General features: G+C 54.0%; 1 protein-coding gene across 8 annotated transcripts in view; it reads right to left on the reverse strand.

Annotated features, from left to right (window-relative positions):
• Positions 1-18,774, reverse strand: part of SYT7 (synaptotagmin 7) — a 175,729-nt gene that overhangs the window by 66,554 nt on the left and 90,401 nt on the right. For 2 of the 8 annotated variants that reach the window (XM_073346934.1, XM_073346933.1), the window contains exons 3-5: positions 11,273-11,352; positions 5,117-5,248; positions 3,790-4,005 (exon numbers count right to left, since the gene is read on the reverse strand). In XM_073346934.1, coding sequence (XP_073203035.1) covers positions 3,790-4,005; positions 5,117-5,248; positions 11,273-11,352 — 428 coding nt within the window. Of the gene's footprint in view, positions 1-3,789; positions 4,006-5,116; positions 5,249-11,272; positions 11,353-18,774 lie in introns of those variants that run through there. The other 6 variants (XM_073346937.1, XM_073346939.1, XM_073346938.1 and 3 more) reach the window with 4 other exon arrangements.

The raw sequence follows: 18,774 nt of genomic DNA on the forward strand, positions 1-18,774 counted from the left end.
ACGCAGAGATGGGCCTTTCCCAGCCGCTGCCTTCGCTTCCATGCTCAGTGACCTCATTTCAGTTTTCTATCAAATCCTAAATTAGTCCAATTTACAACCTCTCAGTCACAGGAAACTAAAATTGGCTGCTCTGGGCCCTGAGCCAGTGGAATATATAAATTTCTATCAGCGGTAACTGACGCATGGTAGCCACTTCTGATGCAGAGGGAACTGTACGAACCTGGCATCAAGCACACCTGGCACTCTAGCGTCTGCTAGTACCTACTCCCGCCCCCTGGATACTGCTATTCCTATGGCACAAGCGAGTGAAGGTCGACCTCCTCCAGACACACAATGCAATGGAGAGCCCCATCACAAGGGCAGGTGTCAGCTACAGGAGTGGCTGTGTGTCTCCCCAGCAAAAGGAACTTCATTAAGATACAACCAGGTCTGTAAGGCAGATCAATTCCCTCTGCTAGAAACCTTCTTAAAACAGGGACATCGTATTTAAAAAAGCAGTAAAGACAAAGCCAAAGGGAAATTCATGACAATGCAAAGGCATTACAGTCTAGAAATTCAGAGCTAAATTTTCTCAAACACCCTAACTCTGCCTCATTTCCCACTCTTAAATGCACTAACCACATGTCATAGACTGGTGTCTGTGCCAAGTGCTTCAAGTCATTTTCAAAAGTTTGTCAAATCTATCTATCTATCTATCTAGTTAGCTAGCTACACCCTGCTATCTAATCTAATCTATCTAGTTAGCTAGCTATACCCTGCTATCTAATCTAATCTATCTATCAAGCTAGCTAGCTACACCGTATCTATCTAATCTATCTATCTATCTATCTATCCACCCTTATGCACACTCATACATCATTCCCACCTCAGATGCATATATCCATCTTTCCATCTATCCACCCATCCATCACTACTCCCACCCCCATGGTATCTGAACACCTGAGCTAGTCCTCTCTGGAACAGGTAATGTGTCTGGGGACCATATATAGAAAGTGTGATGTGAGTGTTGTCCTGTCTTGCTCCAGTGGGCATTTGTGGGTGGGAAGGAGAGATCTTTACTCTGTATCAGATGGGTAGGAGGCAGGTGCTCTGCCTGACACAGTCCAGGAGCATGGATTTGAGGAGGGATTGTAGCTGGGTATGTTGTTTCAATGCAGCGATAATGGAATTTGCATATCATAAATCAGAAAGGGGTCTCTATAGTAGGGGCATGTAGCTCATATAGGAAATGTATGGAAAGGGCCATTGGAAAGATGTCTTGGGGATACAGAAGGTTGTTCAGGTACAGAGTTAAGGTTATTTATGGAACCTTAACTCTGAATTTCCAGTTTCTTTCTTTTTTTTCTTTTTTTGTAAATTGAATATTAACTTACAGTTTCCTGGCTTTCAAATTATTCTTTATAACAATAAGACTCTAACAAAATTTTAAATGACGTATTTGAATATGTTATTAAAACCTTACTGGCATCTTAACAAAGCATTTTGTCTGGGAATTTCCTTAGTGTTTTTTAAATGAATGTATTTCAACACAATGATATGTGAAAACATGCCATACATCTATATATGTTCTTCCGAGAGACTACTTTGCTGTATTTCTAGTTAGGGTGTAGAATTATACATGTTATTCAGTGAATTACAGCACAGCATAGTATCTGAGTTAAATACTGCACCATTGGAGTCTGTACCTTCCTGGATCTCGGGCAATTTAGCCAACAGAGATTAGAAATTTAGGGCCAGATCCTCAATCTGGTGTAAATCAGTGTAGCTCCATGTAAATGAACAGAGTTATGCCAATTTACAGCAGCTGAGAATCTGGTCCAAGACCTTTAAGCCAAACTGAGTTACGAGTGTCCTAAAGAAACTGTTTTTTTCTAACGCTGATAAACTTCAAAATTTTCCCCAAGTCCCCCTCTGACATCAGACTAAGGGAGCAAAATTTTGGGGCTCAAAAATTTAGTTTATTGCAAAAGTTAGGCCAAATCTGGACATAGAATGGACTCCAAGAAGTCACTACTGCCGTTAGCCCCCTCCATGGGGGTGGGGCTAAGAATGGTCCTGCCCCCAAGGGTAGGAATGGGATGGCCCAAGAGTGGGGCAATCCATTAGCTGTTTCACTACACAAACCAATGACTCCATATTGGAGTGTTTGCCCATTGGAGCAATCCACTAGTAAGTTACCAGAGCCCCCCGGCTTGGTACTAAGCATGGAAGGGGTAGAAAGCCAGCTGAGCAGCCTCTTACCTTGCTCACTTCCCCTACCCGCAGATACTTGCAGAAATGTAGGCATAACCCCTGGCCTGCCTGGTACCTGTAAGTCTCCCCCCACTTCTAGCACTGATCCCCAGCAGAGCCTTGATTCCAAGAGACTGAGCATTGGGCAGGCGATCTCCCTTCCAGACCCATAGAAAGCCCATGTAGCAGGCAGGATCCCCAAGATTAACTGACTCAAGCACATCCACAGGGCTGCTCAGGGGGTGCTGCCCCACCGCAGAGGATGCAGCTCTGCCAGCTGGGGGAACCAGTCAGCTAGCAATAGTGACATGGAGACGGGGCCCTGCTTTTTGGACATCAAATTAATTAATTCCCAGCCACCAAACCCCACTCCCTAAGGCCTCTCCTCACGCTCCTATCTCAATCGCTATGGACAACCCCACCATCATTCCTGTTGCCTAGGTCTGTAATCTAGGCGTCATCTTTGCCTCAGCCCTTTCTGTAGGTCCTCACATCTAGGCTGGGTCTACACGTTCTCCTGCACATCACCTCTAAGATCCAGCCTTCCTTTTCCATCCACACCTCTAATAGTCTCATCCACGCCCACCCCATCTTGACCAAACTTGTCCTCTCTGGCCTTGACAAAAGCAGTCCTGCCCCACTTATCTCCCGTTCAAAACACCACTACACAGATAATTTTCCAGGCTTGTAGCTTTGACGTTCTCACACCTCTCTTTCCACTGCTCTGCTGGCTCCTCCTCCACCACATCAAACCCAAATGACTTGTCACTTTCAAGGTCCTCTCCGGCCTACCCCATCCTACCCAACGTCAATCCAATGCTGCCAAGCCGTTGGCTCCCCTTCCGCTTTGCCAGAGCCTCCATCACCCACTTGTTAAATGTTCAGACAGGCCCCTTCGTGCTCTCTCCCTCACGCACGGGAGAAGCTCCCTGTGGTCATCCACAAAGACACCTCGGTGTCCTCCTTCAGACTCTCCTGTCTAGACCCACCTGTTGTCTCTAGACTTCTACTTTGATTATAAGCTCTTTGGGGCAGAGACTGTCTTTTGCTGTTTGCACAGTGCCTAGCACAATCACAGAAATAGAGGGCTGGAAGGGACCTCGAGAGGTCATCCAGTCCATCCCTCCTTAGCTAAGGGAGGACCAAGTGTACCTCGGTGAGTGCTGACAGGTGGTTGTCAAACCTGTTCTCCAGTGACAGGGATTCCACACTGGGGCCCTGGGTTCTGACTGGGGTCCCCCAGATGCTACCGCAATGGAGATAATGACAGTACTTCACCAAGGATCAAGAGGATTCTCATCTCATCATCATTAAATCCCCATCGGGTGGCCAAGTGTTTCCTGCCATCTCAGACATTCCAGACTGCCCTGTCTGATTCCACTGGGGTGGGGTAGTCCTCTCACACGACCCCACATTTTCCTGTACCCGCTGCCTGACCCCAGTGGGGGGGATAATCCACTCAAACAGCAGGATATTCACCCAACCCCATGCTCTGCTGGACCCCACGCTGCAGTGCCTCATGGGGCCGGGAAGGGCCTGAGAAGCGCTCTCACTCACTTGGATAGGCTGAGCTTCCCTGCTGCTAGGTGGCTCTGCACCGTGTGCCATCGGCCTCTCCCCGCCTTCCCATTGCTGGGCTCGCTGTGGGCAGACAGGCTGCTCTTCATGCCGTCCTCGCGGAGCTGCTGCTTCTCCCCCGGGCGTCCTTCTCGCTCCCCCGCCAACCCCGGAGCGGAAGAGGCAGCCAACTTAGCGCCCGATAGCAGAGAGCCACTGGGGTGGGCCAGATCCACCAGGATGGGCGCGAGGGGGGGGGGTGGCGGGGAGGAGGCCACATGTTGGGGGAGAAAGAGAGAGAGAAAGAAAGAGAGAGACAGACAGACAGACAAGAGACAGACAGACAGAGAGAGAAAGAGAGACATCAGCACTGCAAAAGAAAGGGCTGACGGGGAGCCTTCGGCAACAGGGAGAGGAGAGAAAAAACAACAGGCGGCCCCGGCTCGGTGTGAGTGTGTGATGGCAGCAAAGTTACGTTATCCCATAGACAACGAGGGGTTAAACAATGGAGAAAACTGTTAGGAGAGGCACCAGTACAGGCAGAGGGAGAGAAAAGCCATGTTAGTGAGAGCTTACCAGCACCAGAGTCACCACCACACAGTGCAAATGCAGAGTACACGCTGAGGGGGGACCCAAACGCGCAACCCCATCCTGTGCTGCAGAGAAGGGGGCATGGGGTGGGGGAGGGAGAGCAGAGGGGACCTGGGGCAGCGGGGTGGGGGCGCTAGCCTCTCTCAGCGAGTCACTTAGGGCAGTGGTTCCCAATCCATTGGGGCAGCTGTTCCAGACTAGCAGGTGAAGGGCCTGAGCCAAACCTCCGCCAAGTCAATGGCAAGCTTCCCATTGGCTGGCATGAGCTTTGGATGAGGTCCCGAGGCCACAGCTGTGCCAGCCGGTGCCCACCGCTGCTTCCCATTTGGTGGGCTGTGTTCTATCCCGCCCTGGAGCTTGGGCCCAGCCCCACAAGGGGGCAGCCTGATGCAGCGGTGCCTTGTGAAGGGCCACTGAAGACCCTGGCAACGCTCTCTCTGACTTGGATTTGAGCCTAAGGGAGCGAGGGGCTGAGCCCAGGGAACTGGCCTGGCATACCAGTACTGGCGCCCTTGCCAGTGGTTGGGAACCACTGAGATAAAGGCAGGGGGCAGGAAGGGCAGGAGGGGTTGCTCGTCTCCATGGCTGTCTGCCCATGGGGGTGGAGTGTGTGGGGAGAAGAGGTGGAGCAAAGAGGAAGAGGAGGAGGGTGAAGGGGAGGAGAGGGTAGGTGGGTGGGTGGTGGGTTGCGCATATACTCACTACACATGATCAAACCAGGTAACGAGAGACTCACTTGAGGGAAAGTCGTGGATCACCGTATGGGGCGTAAGGTGAAATGTTTAGTATAAACTCCTTGGGAGGGTAGGAGCTCCATTTCTGCTGCACTGTGTTGTCATTGTTATTCCAAAAGTCTCTGTCTAGATCACTACATCGGCCGGAGAAGAGGGGAGAAAGAAAAGGGAAATACAAGAGAGAGAATCTGAATTCCTGCGAGGGGAGGAAGGAGAAAAAAAAATCAACCCCCTCCCCCACAAAACCAGAAAGAAGCCAGGTTAAAAAGGAGAGCAGCTCCATCTCCTCCTGTGAAAAAAAAGCCACAGCGGTCGCGGCATTGGCCTGCCACACACATACACACCCACGCAAACACGGAGGGAGGATGGACTGGGGACAAAGGGACGAAGAGCAGCAGAAAGACGGGAGCAGGAGCCTCCAGAAGCTGGTAGGAGAGAGAGAGAGACAGAGTGCAGGTTAAAGGAGAGTCCGCTGGACACGGCAACCTGGTAATGTCTCGCCAGGCTCCCTGCTCTGTTCCTGGGAACAGCTTCAGGGCAGTTCTCACTACATCCCAAGCACCCTGCCCCCTGGATGTTGGCAGAACTGATGGCTCCAGGCATTCAGAAATCAGGAGGCATGCCCCCAAAAGCATGAGATTGGCCTAAAAAGGAGGCGGTTTGGGAGCGTTAGGGAGTCACGCTCTCAAGCTTTCTTGGCAACCATTACTGGGCTGGGAACGCACTGCAGGTGTTACCACAGAAGCTGAGATGCTCACAGACTCGCGAGCCCAAGAGCTGGGGTCATCAGGAAAACACCCCAGCTGCTCAAGACTCACAATATAATCACTAGAACTGGCAATGGGGCAGTGCAAAACGTAGTCCCCTTAGCATTGAGACAGCGGCAGAATCCACTACAGTCTTGGGGACTGACTGACATCTTCCAAGAGACTGGAGGTCAGCATGCTGAGGGGAATGTCACCTTCATTCAAGGGGGAAATGAGCTGGCAGGACTCAATGCCCAGTTCCTGAGGCATGGGAGGACGTGGGATTTGGGGAATGGAAAGATTCTAAGAACATTTGATAAAGTTGGGAGTCAAGCTAGGGTGATGGTCCATCAGGATCTCCCGAGGTTGGCCTCTGAGGGACACTGGGCCAGGAATATAGTCAGACTTGTTCTGCCATCACTTCGAGATTTGCTAGAAACTCCAGCTGGAGAGAGGAGAGGGACCCAGGGAGCAACTTGAGAGACACACAGGACTAATATTTGAAACCAGCCACTAAAAACCTGAGAGGGATGGCAGATGAATCCAGCAGGGGGTTCTTATTTCCTGTTTGTCTTCCACCTAGATAGGCATTGTCCATCACCAGGACTCATCTTAGTACAGCAGAGGTGGAGAACCAGAGCTAATAGCACCCTGCTCCAGATGTGGGGCCCCTCTCTAATCCAGAGCTACTGACACCTGCTCCAGATGCGCAACTCCTCCCTGAAGAATCCAGGACAGATGACACCCTGCTCCAGATGTGAGACCTCTCCCTGCAGGATCCACAACTGACACCCTGCTCCAGATGTGTAATCCCTCCCTGCAGGATCCAGAGCTAAGGACACTCTGCTCCAGATGTGAGACCCTCCTCTCCTAGAAAACGTATATTAAGGGTAACCCTCTTGTCCCATCCTGCGGGACAAGATCAGTCCCCACTTGACGGTGCAGCGGGAGCCAGGGAGCGTGATTCAGCAGGGTGTGCACTGCGACTGTCTGGCTGTACATTTCAGACTCTAAATAGGTCACTTCATGCCACGGACAGATCAGAGACAAGCCGTATCTACCCATCGCCTCCTGACTTCAGAGAGCCGCCAATGGCTTCCTGTTGCTTGACCTGGAGTACATGGGATCCAACAAGCAGCACCTTTGAAGTCAAGTGGTACTGCGGCAAATTCACCGGAGACTTCAAAAGTCCCCGACAGGCTGCGTGCCTGCACTCAGCCCGCCTCCCCTCATTAATTCCTCCAGTCCTCCTGCGGTTCTGACATGAAACGGCCTCTCCGAACACACAGAGTGAGATGAAAGGCCGAGGAGAGGGGGCCGCACGTGCCCCAGGGGCCACTGCCTTTTGCCTTAGAGCACAAGGCTCGCTCACAACCTTGAGAAGAAGGGGGAAAGAAGGGGGAAAGAAGGGGGAAAGGGAGAGAAAAAGTGGAGGGGAGGCAGGGAAGGGAAAAGAGGGAGGTGGGGAGAGAAAGAGAGAAGAGAGGATGGAGGAGAGAGGGAGAGACAAAGGCCCTCTGATTTGCAGCTCTCTTCCTCAGTCAGGGCCAGCTGGTTGGGCATCGGAGGCTGAGCTGTCTGGAGAGTCTCTTGTCACTGGTGCTGGGAGACCCATGAGGCTTCTGGGAAGTGGCAGCTTTTGAGTCCCGAGGAGAGAGGGTGAAGAGTCTCAAGTGGGCGGCGTACCCCTTAGGGAGTGGGCAGACCCTCCCAGAGAGAGAGGGTGGAGTGTCTGAGGAGTGGATGGGGTGAGTGTCTGCGGTGTAGGATGGCGTGTCTCAGGCTAGCTCTTTGTCCCCTGAGTGACTCCTCTCCTCAGAGGGCAGCCCGCACACCACTCCTCTGCGACTCACCACGGACCTCATCTCTCATCACTTCACTCATCAGCAGGGTCGGTGACATCAGCCAGGTCTGGAGCACGCAATGGGGCCGCCCCGCGGGCACTGTGTGAAGGGGCATGTTGCCCAAGGTCCCCTGGCCCACATGAGGACAGGTGCTGCCACCCTTGGGCCTATGGTAGGGAAGATCCCATGCACCCAGGGACCTTGTGCGCACACACTTGATCCACCAGCCAGAGTGCCACAATAACTGCACCACTGGCCGGTCCATGGAGGGGCAGCCCTGGTCACGGCGGGTGAAGAGAGTAAGCTCCACAAGGCATCACATAGGCTTGGTGAGAGGAGGAAGCAGCCACAGTCCCACTGGAAGTGGCCACTCCTCAGGAAGGCAGTGGAAGGCGACAGGCTCAGCCTGGAAGAGCGATAGACGCGACAATGGCTCTCGCCAGGCTGAAATGGGTCAGTCATCCACCCATCCCTCCTCCCAGGACTGCCCCCACCCCGGCCAGCTGACCTCCCCCCAGCCGCACAGGCCACGCAGAAGGGGACGCCAGGTTTCCAGGGCATGGGGGGAACAGGCAGAGTGCTGACCGATATCGCTGTCCTGGCGTGGGTGGGTAGGAGCCACCTGGGGCCCAGTCATAGTCACAGGGCCCAGTTCCCCTGAAGGCCCATCTTACTGCCCCGGTGGGCACTGCCCCATTGCACGATGTTACAGCACCCCAGGCCCATCAGTAGCCCTTCACACCATTTCTCCACCCAAGTGCACCCGTCTTAGGAGCCCTCTTGCCGCACAGCCCAGTCACGCATTACAGCCCTCGGCCCCACGTCCTTTATGGAGTGGGTGTAGGGACTGCCCCATTGGCGTCTCTGTCTTTGGATGCTGCCTTGGCCTCTGAACAAAGAGAAGCCCTGAGAAAGGTCATGGCTGTGGCCCATATCCCCCCAGAGTGCACCATGGGCTTAAACCCTCAGCTTGAGAGTGGGGCAAGACATTATGGAGACAGCCAAGTGAACAGCAGGGCCCCTGCTTGGTGTGAGACAGAGAGAACGTGAGGTGTCCTCCACCCCTGTAGGGCAGAGGGGACCCTGAGGCACCTCCCCTCCCCTCTGTGGGTCAGAGGGGACCCTGAGGCACCTTCCCATTCCTCTGTGGGGCAGAGGGGACCCTGAGATGTCTCCCCTCCCTCTGTGGGGCAGTGGGGACTTCTGTGTGCTGAGATGTGAATAGAGAAGGATAAATCTCATTGTGATTGGTCCAAGCCAAGCAGGCTGCTGCAGAAGGAGGTGTCCAGGGGGGGTCGGGATGGGGTGGGCATGGGAGCCCAGATCCAACTGGTTACCCCAATGGCTGTCAATGTGGAGAGCAGCTAGGATCCCTGCCCCTCCATGTGCCCTGGCTGCCCTTTGGGGAGCATGGACCATGCAGGAAGAAGGAAAAACCAGGGGAACTAGCTGCTGCAGGACCTGGTCTTTTATAGCAGACCCCGGCTGGCGATCAGCATCCCCTGCGGGCAAGATGCAGCATGATGGCCTAACAGCCTCGCCAAGCCCTGCCACCATGGCTACGAGCCTGGCATGAGGGACCCGAGGCCCTGACTTTGCCCACCCTGAGGAGACAGCTCTGAGGACTCGCAGCCCTGGGGACAGTCCTCTGGGCTCCCAGGAGGTGGTTGCCTGCTGCCCTGAGGAGGGCAGGGAGACATGAAGCCTTGGTCTGGCTTTGGTAGGCTCTGTTCTCGCTCAGGGCTGGTGAGCAGATGCAGCACTGGAATGTTTAGATGGGGGGTGGTGTTGGGGGCAGAGGAGAGCAGTTTGTAGGTCGTGGCTGGGTGCACACGAGGCAGTGGGGCAGTCTGAGGTTGGTGTCTGATTGGTGTGGGGGGCTGTGTGTGTCAGGGAGGTGTCTGAGCTGGGGAGGAGGTGGGGGGGCATCTGGGGGTTAGGCAGCTGTGTGCCTTTGGAGAGGTGTGTGTGCTGGGGGCAATGGGTGAGAGAGTTTGAGGGTGCAGTGGTGAGCTGGTTTGTTTGGGGGCACAGGGGTGTGTTTGGGGGTGGGGCTATAAGAAGTATTTTGGGGTGCAGAAGTGTGTGGAGCCTCTGAGCTTGGGAGTATCTGAGGGTGCAGGAGTGTGGGGGGAGGTGTGATCGGGTAGTCTGGGGAAACAGGAATGTGGGGTGCAGAGGCATGGGGATGTTTGAAGGCATCACGGTGTGGGGATGTTCAGAGTTTCCGGGTCTATGGATGTGTTTGTGGACATTGAAGGAGTATGGGGAGGTGCGGGTGTTGGTGGATTGTCTTGGCTGTGTAGGGGCAGGATGTATGGGGTACAGTGTGTGGGAATGTGTGGGTGTTGCAGGGGTGTGGAATCTGTATGGGGGTGGGGTGTATGGGGCACAGTGTGTGGGGATGTTTGGGTGTTGGTGGAGTGTTAAGGCTGTGGGAGGGCAAGGTGAATGGGGCACAGTGTGCGGGGATGTGTGGGTGTTGGTGGATTGTCATGGCTGTGTGGGGGCAGGGTGTGGGGATATGCGCGTATTGGACTGTCATGACTGTGTGGACAGTTTGTACGGAGCATAGACTGTGGGGATGTGCAGGTGTTGATGAGGTGTTAAAGCTCTGTCGGGGCACGGTGTATGGGTTGCAGTGTGTGGGGATGTGAAGGTGTTGGTGGATTGTCATGGCTGTGTGGGGGCAGGGTGTGGGGATGTGCGCGTATTGGACTGTCATGACTGTGGGGACAGTTTGTACGGAGCATAGACTGTGGGGATGTGCAGGTGTTGATGAGGTGTTAAAGCTCTGTCGGGGCACGGTGTATGGGTTGCAGTGTGTGGGGATGTGAAGGTGTTGGTGGATTGTCATGGCTGTGTGGGGGCAGGGTGTGGGGATGTGGGCGTATTGGACTGTCATGACTGTGGGGACAGTTTGTACGGAGCATAGACTGTGGGGATGTGCAGGTGTTGATGAGGTGTTAAAGCTCTGTCGGGGCACGGTGTATGGGTTGCAGTGTGTGGGGATGTGAAGGTGTTGGTGGATTGTCATGGCTGTGTGGGGGCAGGGTGTGGGGATGTGCGCGTATTGGACTGTCATGACTGTGGGGACAGTTTGTACGGAGCATAGACTGTGGGGATGTGCAGGTGTTGATGAGGTGTTAAAGCTCTGTCGGGGCACGGTGTATGGGGTGCAGTGTGTGGGGATGTGCGGGTGTTGGTGGATTGTCGTGGCTTTGTGGAGGCAGTGTGTACAGGCGTGGTTTGTGGGGATGTGTGGGTGTTGGTGGACTGTCAATATTGTGTGGCGGTAGGGTCTATGGAGCATAGAGTGTGGGGATGTGCGGGTGTTGGTGGGGTGTTAAGGCTGTGTGGGGGCAGGGTGAATGGGGCAGTGTGTAGGGACCTGCGGGTGCTGGCGGATTGTCATGGCTGTGTGGGGGCAGGGTGTACGGGGGGCAGTGTGTGGGGGTGTTTGGGGTTCAGGAGTTTCCAGCTTCTGGGAAGCTGCTGGAGCAGACACCACGCTCCAGGGCAGCACCTGAAGCTTTAATCCCTTCCCGCGCTGTCCCGTGGCACCTACTTGATGGTTTTCTTTTCGCTGCGCCCTCGGCTGGAATCCGGGGTCCCCACCGTCTCCAAGGAATTTTTATAACGTTTACCCTATGGGAAAAGAAGGGAGATATGTCAAGGGGTCGGAGCCAAGAAGTTCCCAACTGAATTTTTGGACACAGGCTCGCTCGTGCTAAAACCTGTGAATTGTCTGGGGATTGTTAATTTTTTTCAGGCCAGTCTGCCCACTGTGAGCCCCAGGTACCAGCGGTAATCAGACTCACAGGTTTCATTTGCTGCAGATCAGTGTTCTCCCTATCCATCTGGCTCTCATTGTGGTTACGACATAAACGCTTTCCTGGCTAATGTGATGGTAGCCAAGTGACTTTCCCAAGGTCCCACAAGGAATCTGTGCTAGAGCCAAGAATTGAACCCAGGTCCCCAGCATCCTAGTCAAGTCCCCTAAACACAAAGCAATCCTCTCACCCACTGACAGATACCTGTTTTAAAACAGTCATTTAATCAGGGAGAAGAAACAAGACCATGTGACTTAAGTGCCCAAACTCTCCCACCCCACCCTGAATAATGTCTATTTAATGTGACTAATTCTTGAACCAACAGGTTGCCCATGAGGCCAGCCAGAGCTTTCCCTGCTGCCATCTCTATCAGCCCACTGTCTGCAGGGTGAGGGGAATGTGCAGCTGAAGATGGGTGCTGGATTTTGGGGGACGTTCGTTGGATGAGGCCATGATTAAGTCTCATGTCCCAGATTGTCAGGTGTGTTCTGACCTAGTTTTTGCTCTTTTGTGGCTTCCAGTTTGTCATTCACTTCAGCTGCTCACCTGGTTTTGCTTGGAAAAATCCTGAAATTGGTCAAACTCTTAACGTTTCTGGTGTGTTTCCCTAGACATCTGAAACAGTCAGAAAGCATCATGGGAAAGGCATGCCCCAGAATGCTCCTTGCTTGGCCATCACAATGGAGCACTTCCAAGGAGTTAGTTTGGATGACCTGTGCCCCCCTACTGCTTCTGCTTCATGAACGCAAGACAGAGAGCCAAACCCGGCCTTCCTCTCCGCTGCCCCATCACATCTGCAGCAGGGGAGGATCAGCAATTTTAGGATTAATTGAACTTTAATTAATTAAGTTCACAGAAAAAAAAAAAACATGTCACAAGTTAATGAAATGTGCATTTGTTCCTAATTGGGGCTTGATAATAAGGCCACTTGGTAGTGATTTCCGATGGCAGGTACAACATGCTGTGCGATTCCAGGGCAGACAAGAGCACAATTAATGCTGATTAGCAAACAATTAGTGGATGACACCAACCCACACAGGTGCAGGTAAAGGGCCCCCCCGCACAGCTCTAGGGGGAAGCCATCTAAGAAAAGTGAGAGGCCGCCAGGGGTATTTTTAAGCCTCAGCTGCATGAAATATGCTTGTCCGGGGGCAGGGGGAGAGGGGACAAGAGAGAGCAACAAACATATGGGGTGCTTTGGATCCAACAGGAGCTCTGGATGTAGTGGTGGGAAAAAACAGGACAGCAGCGGGGGGAGAGGGGAGGAAGGGAGCTGGCTCCAGGCACACAGATAGAGCAGGATGGGGCAGGAGAGAATTTGGATCTAGGTCAAGGTGGCGACGAACAGTAGAAGAGAATTTGGATCTGGGTCAGAGTGGGACGATGGAGAGTGGCACAGCAGCAGAAGTGCGTGTGAAGGAATCTGGGTCTGGACTGAGGGCAGGGGTGACAGTGGGATAAGGCTGGGGTGTTTGTGGGCAGGGGAGTCAGCAATTTGGATCTGGAAAGAAGGACAGGATTGAGGGGACAACAGAGAGTTGGAGAATGACCAGTCTGATCAGGGTAGGGGAAGGGATTCCGTGGCTGGGGAGGGGTAGTCTAGCAATGTGAAATATGGACTCAGACTGACAGCTCACTCCCCCTAGACCTTTCACCCCACCTGCACTGTCCCTGTGAGCTCTCCAGGCAGCCACACACATGCATTGTTCATTGCAGTTAGTTGTGGGTAATCTGCCCACAAATTAAGAAAAAGCCTGGGGAGGATCACAAACAGCCTGTTAATCACCATGAGAAATGCTGCCCCAGGGGGTGGGGTGGGGGGGAGAAAGGGGCTCATTTATGGAGCCAAGGCAGTGCAGTGACTTCATAGCTAGGTTGTGGTTTGCTTTCTCCATCCTAAGCCTCAGCCCTTGATCTCCCTCTGTGTCCCTCAGAAACACCTCAGTTCTGCTTCTGCTTTCTCCTGTGTGGTCTCCCGGCAGAGGAGAGATTTCTGGATGTCACTCAGACAGCCATAAGAGGTGCAAATGGAGATGTTTTCCTCCTGAGTTACTTTTGGGAAGGCACCTCCCCAGAAATGGCTTGGCCTAGAAACTCCAAGAGCCCTCCACAACAGCACATGTCCTTGAACGTGCCTTAGAAGGCCAGGTGGTTAACTTTGGAGCCAGTCACCACAAATGTCATAGAATCATAGAATCACAGAATATCAGGATTGGAAGGGACCTTAGGAGGTCATCTAGTCCAACCCCCTGCTCAAAGCAGGACCAATTCCCAACTAAATCATCCCAGCCAGAGCTTTGTCAAGCCTGACCTTAAAAACTTCTAAGGAAGGAGATTCCACCACCTCCCTAGGTAACGCATTCCAGTGTTTCACCACCCTCCTAGTGAAAAAGTTTTTCCTAATATCCAACCTAAACCTCCCCCACTGAAACTTGAGACCATTACTCCTTGTTCTGTCATCTGCTACCACTGAGAACAGTCTAGAGCCATCCTCTTTGGAACCCCCTTTCAGGTAGTTGAAAGCAGCTATCAAATCCCCCCTCATTCTTCTCTTCCGCAGATTAAACAATCCCAGTTCCCTCAGCCTCTCCTCATAAGTCATGTGTTCCAGTCCCCTAATCATTTTTGTTGCCTTCCACTGGACTCTTTCCAATTTTTCCACATCCTTCTTGTAGTGTGGGCCCCAAAACTGGACACAGTACTCCAGATGAGGCCTCACCAACGTCGAATAGAGGGGAATGATCACGTCCCTCGATCTGCTGGCAATGCCCCTACTTATACAGCCCAAAATGCCATTGGCCTTCTTGGTAACATATCCAGCTTCTTGTCCACTGTAACCCCTAGGTCCTTTTCTGCAGAACTGCTGCCGAGCCATGCGGTTCTTAGTCTGTAGTGGTGCATGGGAGTCTTCCGTCCTAAGTGCAGGACTCTGCACTTGTCTTTGTTGAACCTCATCAGATTTCTTTTGGCCCAATCCTCTAATTTGTCTAGGGCCCTCTGGATCCTATCCCTTCCCTCCAGCATATCTGCCTCTCCTCCCAGTTTAGTGTCATCTGCAAACTTGCTGAGGGTGCAATCCACACCATCCTCCAGATCATTTATGAAGATACTGAACAAAACCGGCCCGAGGACCGACCCTTGGAGCACTCCCCCAATGTCTGAACTTCGGAGAACTTTGCCAGGACCCAGCTGAGCTGATAACTTTTGCCAACATCAGGCTGAATTCAGCATCTCCAGAGCTCTACAACCGCTGGCAGAGCGTAAGGTTCAGCAGGTGAGCTCCTGTCTTTGCCAGCAGCACAACTTGGAGACTTTGTCACCTTCATCAGCCAACCAGTTTGGGTTTAAGCTGCTCCCAAGCCTGCCACACTCTCTCAGCCCAGCCGCTGCAGTTCAACAAGGCTGCAAACACCCCCGGCCCAGCTCATGAGATCTCTGAGCTCCATTGTTCAAAAGGTCCAGGTTAGAGGAGGTTACAGACACAGCCGGAGTGGCCTGCAGGACGCGGAAACACTGTCTTGTGAACCTCTTGCGTTCTAGGAGCCCGTAAGCTCTGTCGTTAAATGATACAGGTTCCAGAATGGCGCAGACTCTGCCAAGAGCAGGCTGCAGTGTCCACAGGCTCCATTAGCGGAACTGCTCAGGTGTGAAGGGGGTGGGGGCTCTGCCAGCACGGCCTCCAGTGAACTCCATTCATCAAAATGTTCCCATCCAAGGAGGTTTCAAGCTCAAGCCAGTGGAGCAGTTCTTTCCAGTGCAATGCTGAAAACCAAGTACAGTGCCAACTTGACACCACATTTAGGACTGTAGCAGAATATGGGGTAGATCCTGGTCTCTGCCCCTGAGATGGTGCAAAAGGGAACAGAGCCATGAAGGAGCCTAATGACCATCCCAGCAGGATTAGAAGTGGGCACTTCAAGAGACGTCTAGCTGTTGTTCATACTTGAGAGCTGGAGTGAAGCATGAGTTAGATGTAAGTGATTTGGGGTGGATGGTACAAGGGATAACTGGTTACCTTGGTTACAAAGGGATGGGTCTTTGTGGGAGGTCAAAGGAGATGCAACTTGCACCGAATTCAATGGGAGCTGGATCTGCTTCCAGCTGAATCTGGCCTATGTGCCAATCTAGGACAGACGTGCACACTTCCTGAGCTGAGCGAGACACATAGCATCGCTGCTGATGGGCAGGCCGAGAGGAGCTCTTTTATCTGATATGGCGGGACAGCCATTGTGGGCTGGCTTCCCTTTCCTCAGTATGCATCTAGCCACCTTTCTATCTTAACCCACTTTGTCCTTCACGCTTTCCTCGCCCTGCTCCCCCCTTTGCCCATCACATCTGCTTTTAGATAAGACAGCAGGGACTGGGTGAAGCAACTGTTCAGCTGGGGACAATCACGGGTGAGCACCTCAATGGCAAGGGTACAGGGAAACTGAGTAAGGGTGGGATACCCACAGGGCCACGGTGCCTGGTCAAGGGCAAAAAACTCCCCTCCACAGACACTGATGAGCAGGGCGCCAGTGCAGACCAGCATGGGGATGAGATGAACCTGAACGGCTGGCCTGCACCCACTGCATGGTCAATGCCCACAGTCAGAGTGCCCCCTGCTGGGCCCAGGGAAGGCTGCAGCTCACCAGCTGTGACTCCACCTAGTTGGATCTTGTGCTTAAGGCACAGGATGGGGAAGCAGAAAATCTGGATTCAATTCTTCACCCTGTGTGACTGACTGTGGGGCAGGTCACTTCATCTCCCATGGGAGTTAGAAGCCTAAACAGCTTTGAGGGTGTGGGCCTCAGTGCCCCATCTGTAAAAGGTGATTGTGACGCTCCCAGGGTCCATTCAGGCTGTAAGCTCTTCAGGCCAGGGGCTGACTCTGACTCTGTGTCTGTGCAGCGCCTGGCAATGGGCCAGCAAGCTTGGTGGGGGGCCTCTAAGAGCTACTAGCACAGAGATAATAACAAATCCTAGAGCCTACTTGTTATCTCCCCAACCCATTACATCGCTCGGCTGAGCCTGCCATTCCCCCAGTGCCAGGCAATGAGGTGTCTCCCCTTTGTCCGATTCTCTGCCCCTTTGTTCCATGCCCTCCTCCTCCTTCTCAGCCCTTCAGTCATGTCAGGCCACGGGCCGGGCTATGAAGGACCTAGATCCCTGTGCTGGAGGTGAAGCCGGGTCACTCCTCTCCCCCCTCCTCCTGCATTCTCTGAACTCTCTCTGTTCTCCGAGCCTTTCCTGCCCTGCCAGAGTGAGGCAGGGCCCCGTCTACCTCTCCCAGGCCAGCAGTATCAGGCCAGCCACGGCAGGGTCCGCTTGCACCGATGGGGAGGGTGAGAGTGCCAGGCCTGTCACATCAGGCGGGCTGGTAGTAGGCAGCTGCCTGGTGGCCCCGTCAGCCACCTGCTGAGGTAAGGGGCGGGGAGCAGCTCACTCCTCCAATGCTTCAGCACAGGCTGGTCTGTGCAGCAGTAGCTTCTCCCTGGCAGGAGCTGGACAGGTGCTCACCGGTCAGTGCTGGCGAGCCACCTAGCTGGCTCTGTTGGGAAACTCGAGCTGGGCAAGCCTGCTCCTTGTATCAGGGAGACGGGGCCACACCCCCAGCTGGTGCGAAGGTGTGCAGATCCAACAACTGCCATGTGTCCGCTGGGGCTCTGGCTCATTGTGCTGGGGAGACACAGTGCCCAGCTGGCCAACCCCTGGCTCCCTCGGCCACAGAGGTGACTGCTCCATCTGCCAAGGTCTGAGGGCAGCTGGGCATTGTGGAGTGGGGTGAGCATCTCTGAGGTCAGGAGCCTGGATCCCCAGGAATCCCCCCTGGATCCCCACCCTCATGCCTCCCCTCGAGGCAGCCTTGCGCAATGGCTCCCATTAGCGGAGTGCAGGCCCGCACGCTGCAGACAGGGCACTGACCAGCGGGGGAGAGGGCGCTCACACCCCAGGCTCTCCCAAAGGGCACGCTCTGCTGCAACATCCAGCATCTCTCTCCACAGGGGCAGGTGGGACTGGGCTGCAGTGAACTGAAAGGGGACGCTCTGGGCAGGCTGCTGGACGGGGGCAGACCCTGGGGTTCTCTCTGGCTAGCATCCCCATGTAATCCTGGCCTGGCCTGCTGACTACCAGATCACACCTTGTGCCCAGCTGCCACAAGCCCAACAGGAGGAGTCAGCAGCCTAATCCACGCGGAAGTGAAGTGGAGGGTTCTTTGCCAGGAGTGCAACGGAGGCGCTCTGTGACGGCCAATTCCTGCCACTGCTCCCTGGCACCTGTCCCGCCAAAGTCACAGGGTAAGATTGGAATTTGATTTCCCAAACTTGGCCAGCAGGACGGGAGAAGGGCTCCCCATTCCCCACCCTCCCGGGCCTCCTTCCTCCCCTTCATCCCAACCCTTTCCTCAGGTCCTTCCCCCGAGCCCAGTCCTTTCCACGCCCAGCGCCTCTTCAAGAAGGCAGGGAACTCACAACCTGTGTCCAGCTCTTGGGCAGGGGGTGGGGGGCTGTGATTTCACCTCTGGGGCATGGAGGAGCCTGAAGGCATGCTGAATCAGAAGGGCAACCACATGCTAGCTACCCTACCCTGGGGTATCTGCCAGGTGCGCTCGGACTGGCTCAGCAGCCACAGCGAGCAAAGGGTGACCCGGCACAAGCCCCTGGAGGACACAGCAACACCGGAGTGCTGGCTGTGGGGGAGCTCCCAGCTATTGCTGTGCCAGCCTCTCCCAGCTGGGGGCACTGCAGGAAATGGAACAGAAGTCATACCAGAGGTTCCAAAATTGCGATCTGGGGAGCATTTGTGCATGGGCCATCGGGTAATGCTGCTGCTCTTCGTCCTCCTTATTCAGTCGCATTAAATGAAGCTAGAAACACATTCAATACATTTCCTCGGGTCACTGCTCTGTGGCGGGAAGGCTGGCGTTGCACAGGGCTGTTGCACCTGGGAGGGCAGGTGTCCCTGAGACAATCTCAGGATGAAAATATAGGCCATGCCATGAACCAGGAGGGCGATCCCCTGGCCTTGATGCTGCGATTAGAGTAGCCAGACAGCCAGTGGCTGCGGGGCCCTCACAGCGTCTCTGGATCCAACCTCCCTGACAAGCCAGCACTACAGGAGTGAGTGAGCCGGCAGCTGGCTGCAGACAGGCTGGGCATGTTTCAGCTGCGTTCGGGGAGGAGGTGAGAGGGTTTCACCTTCTTGCTTTTGCTTCTAAATTTAGCCTGCTGGAAGAGCGGACTCGCTTGTTAGCATT

Source organism: Lepidochelys kempii, chromosome 6, assembly GCF_965140265.1.
Source record: "Lepidochelys kempii isolate rLepKem1 chromosome 6, rLepKem1.hap2, whole genome shotgun sequence".
In the NCBI taxonomy this organism is placed as follows: Eukaryota; Metazoa; Chordata; order Testudines; family Cheloniidae; genus Lepidochelys; species Lepidochelys kempii.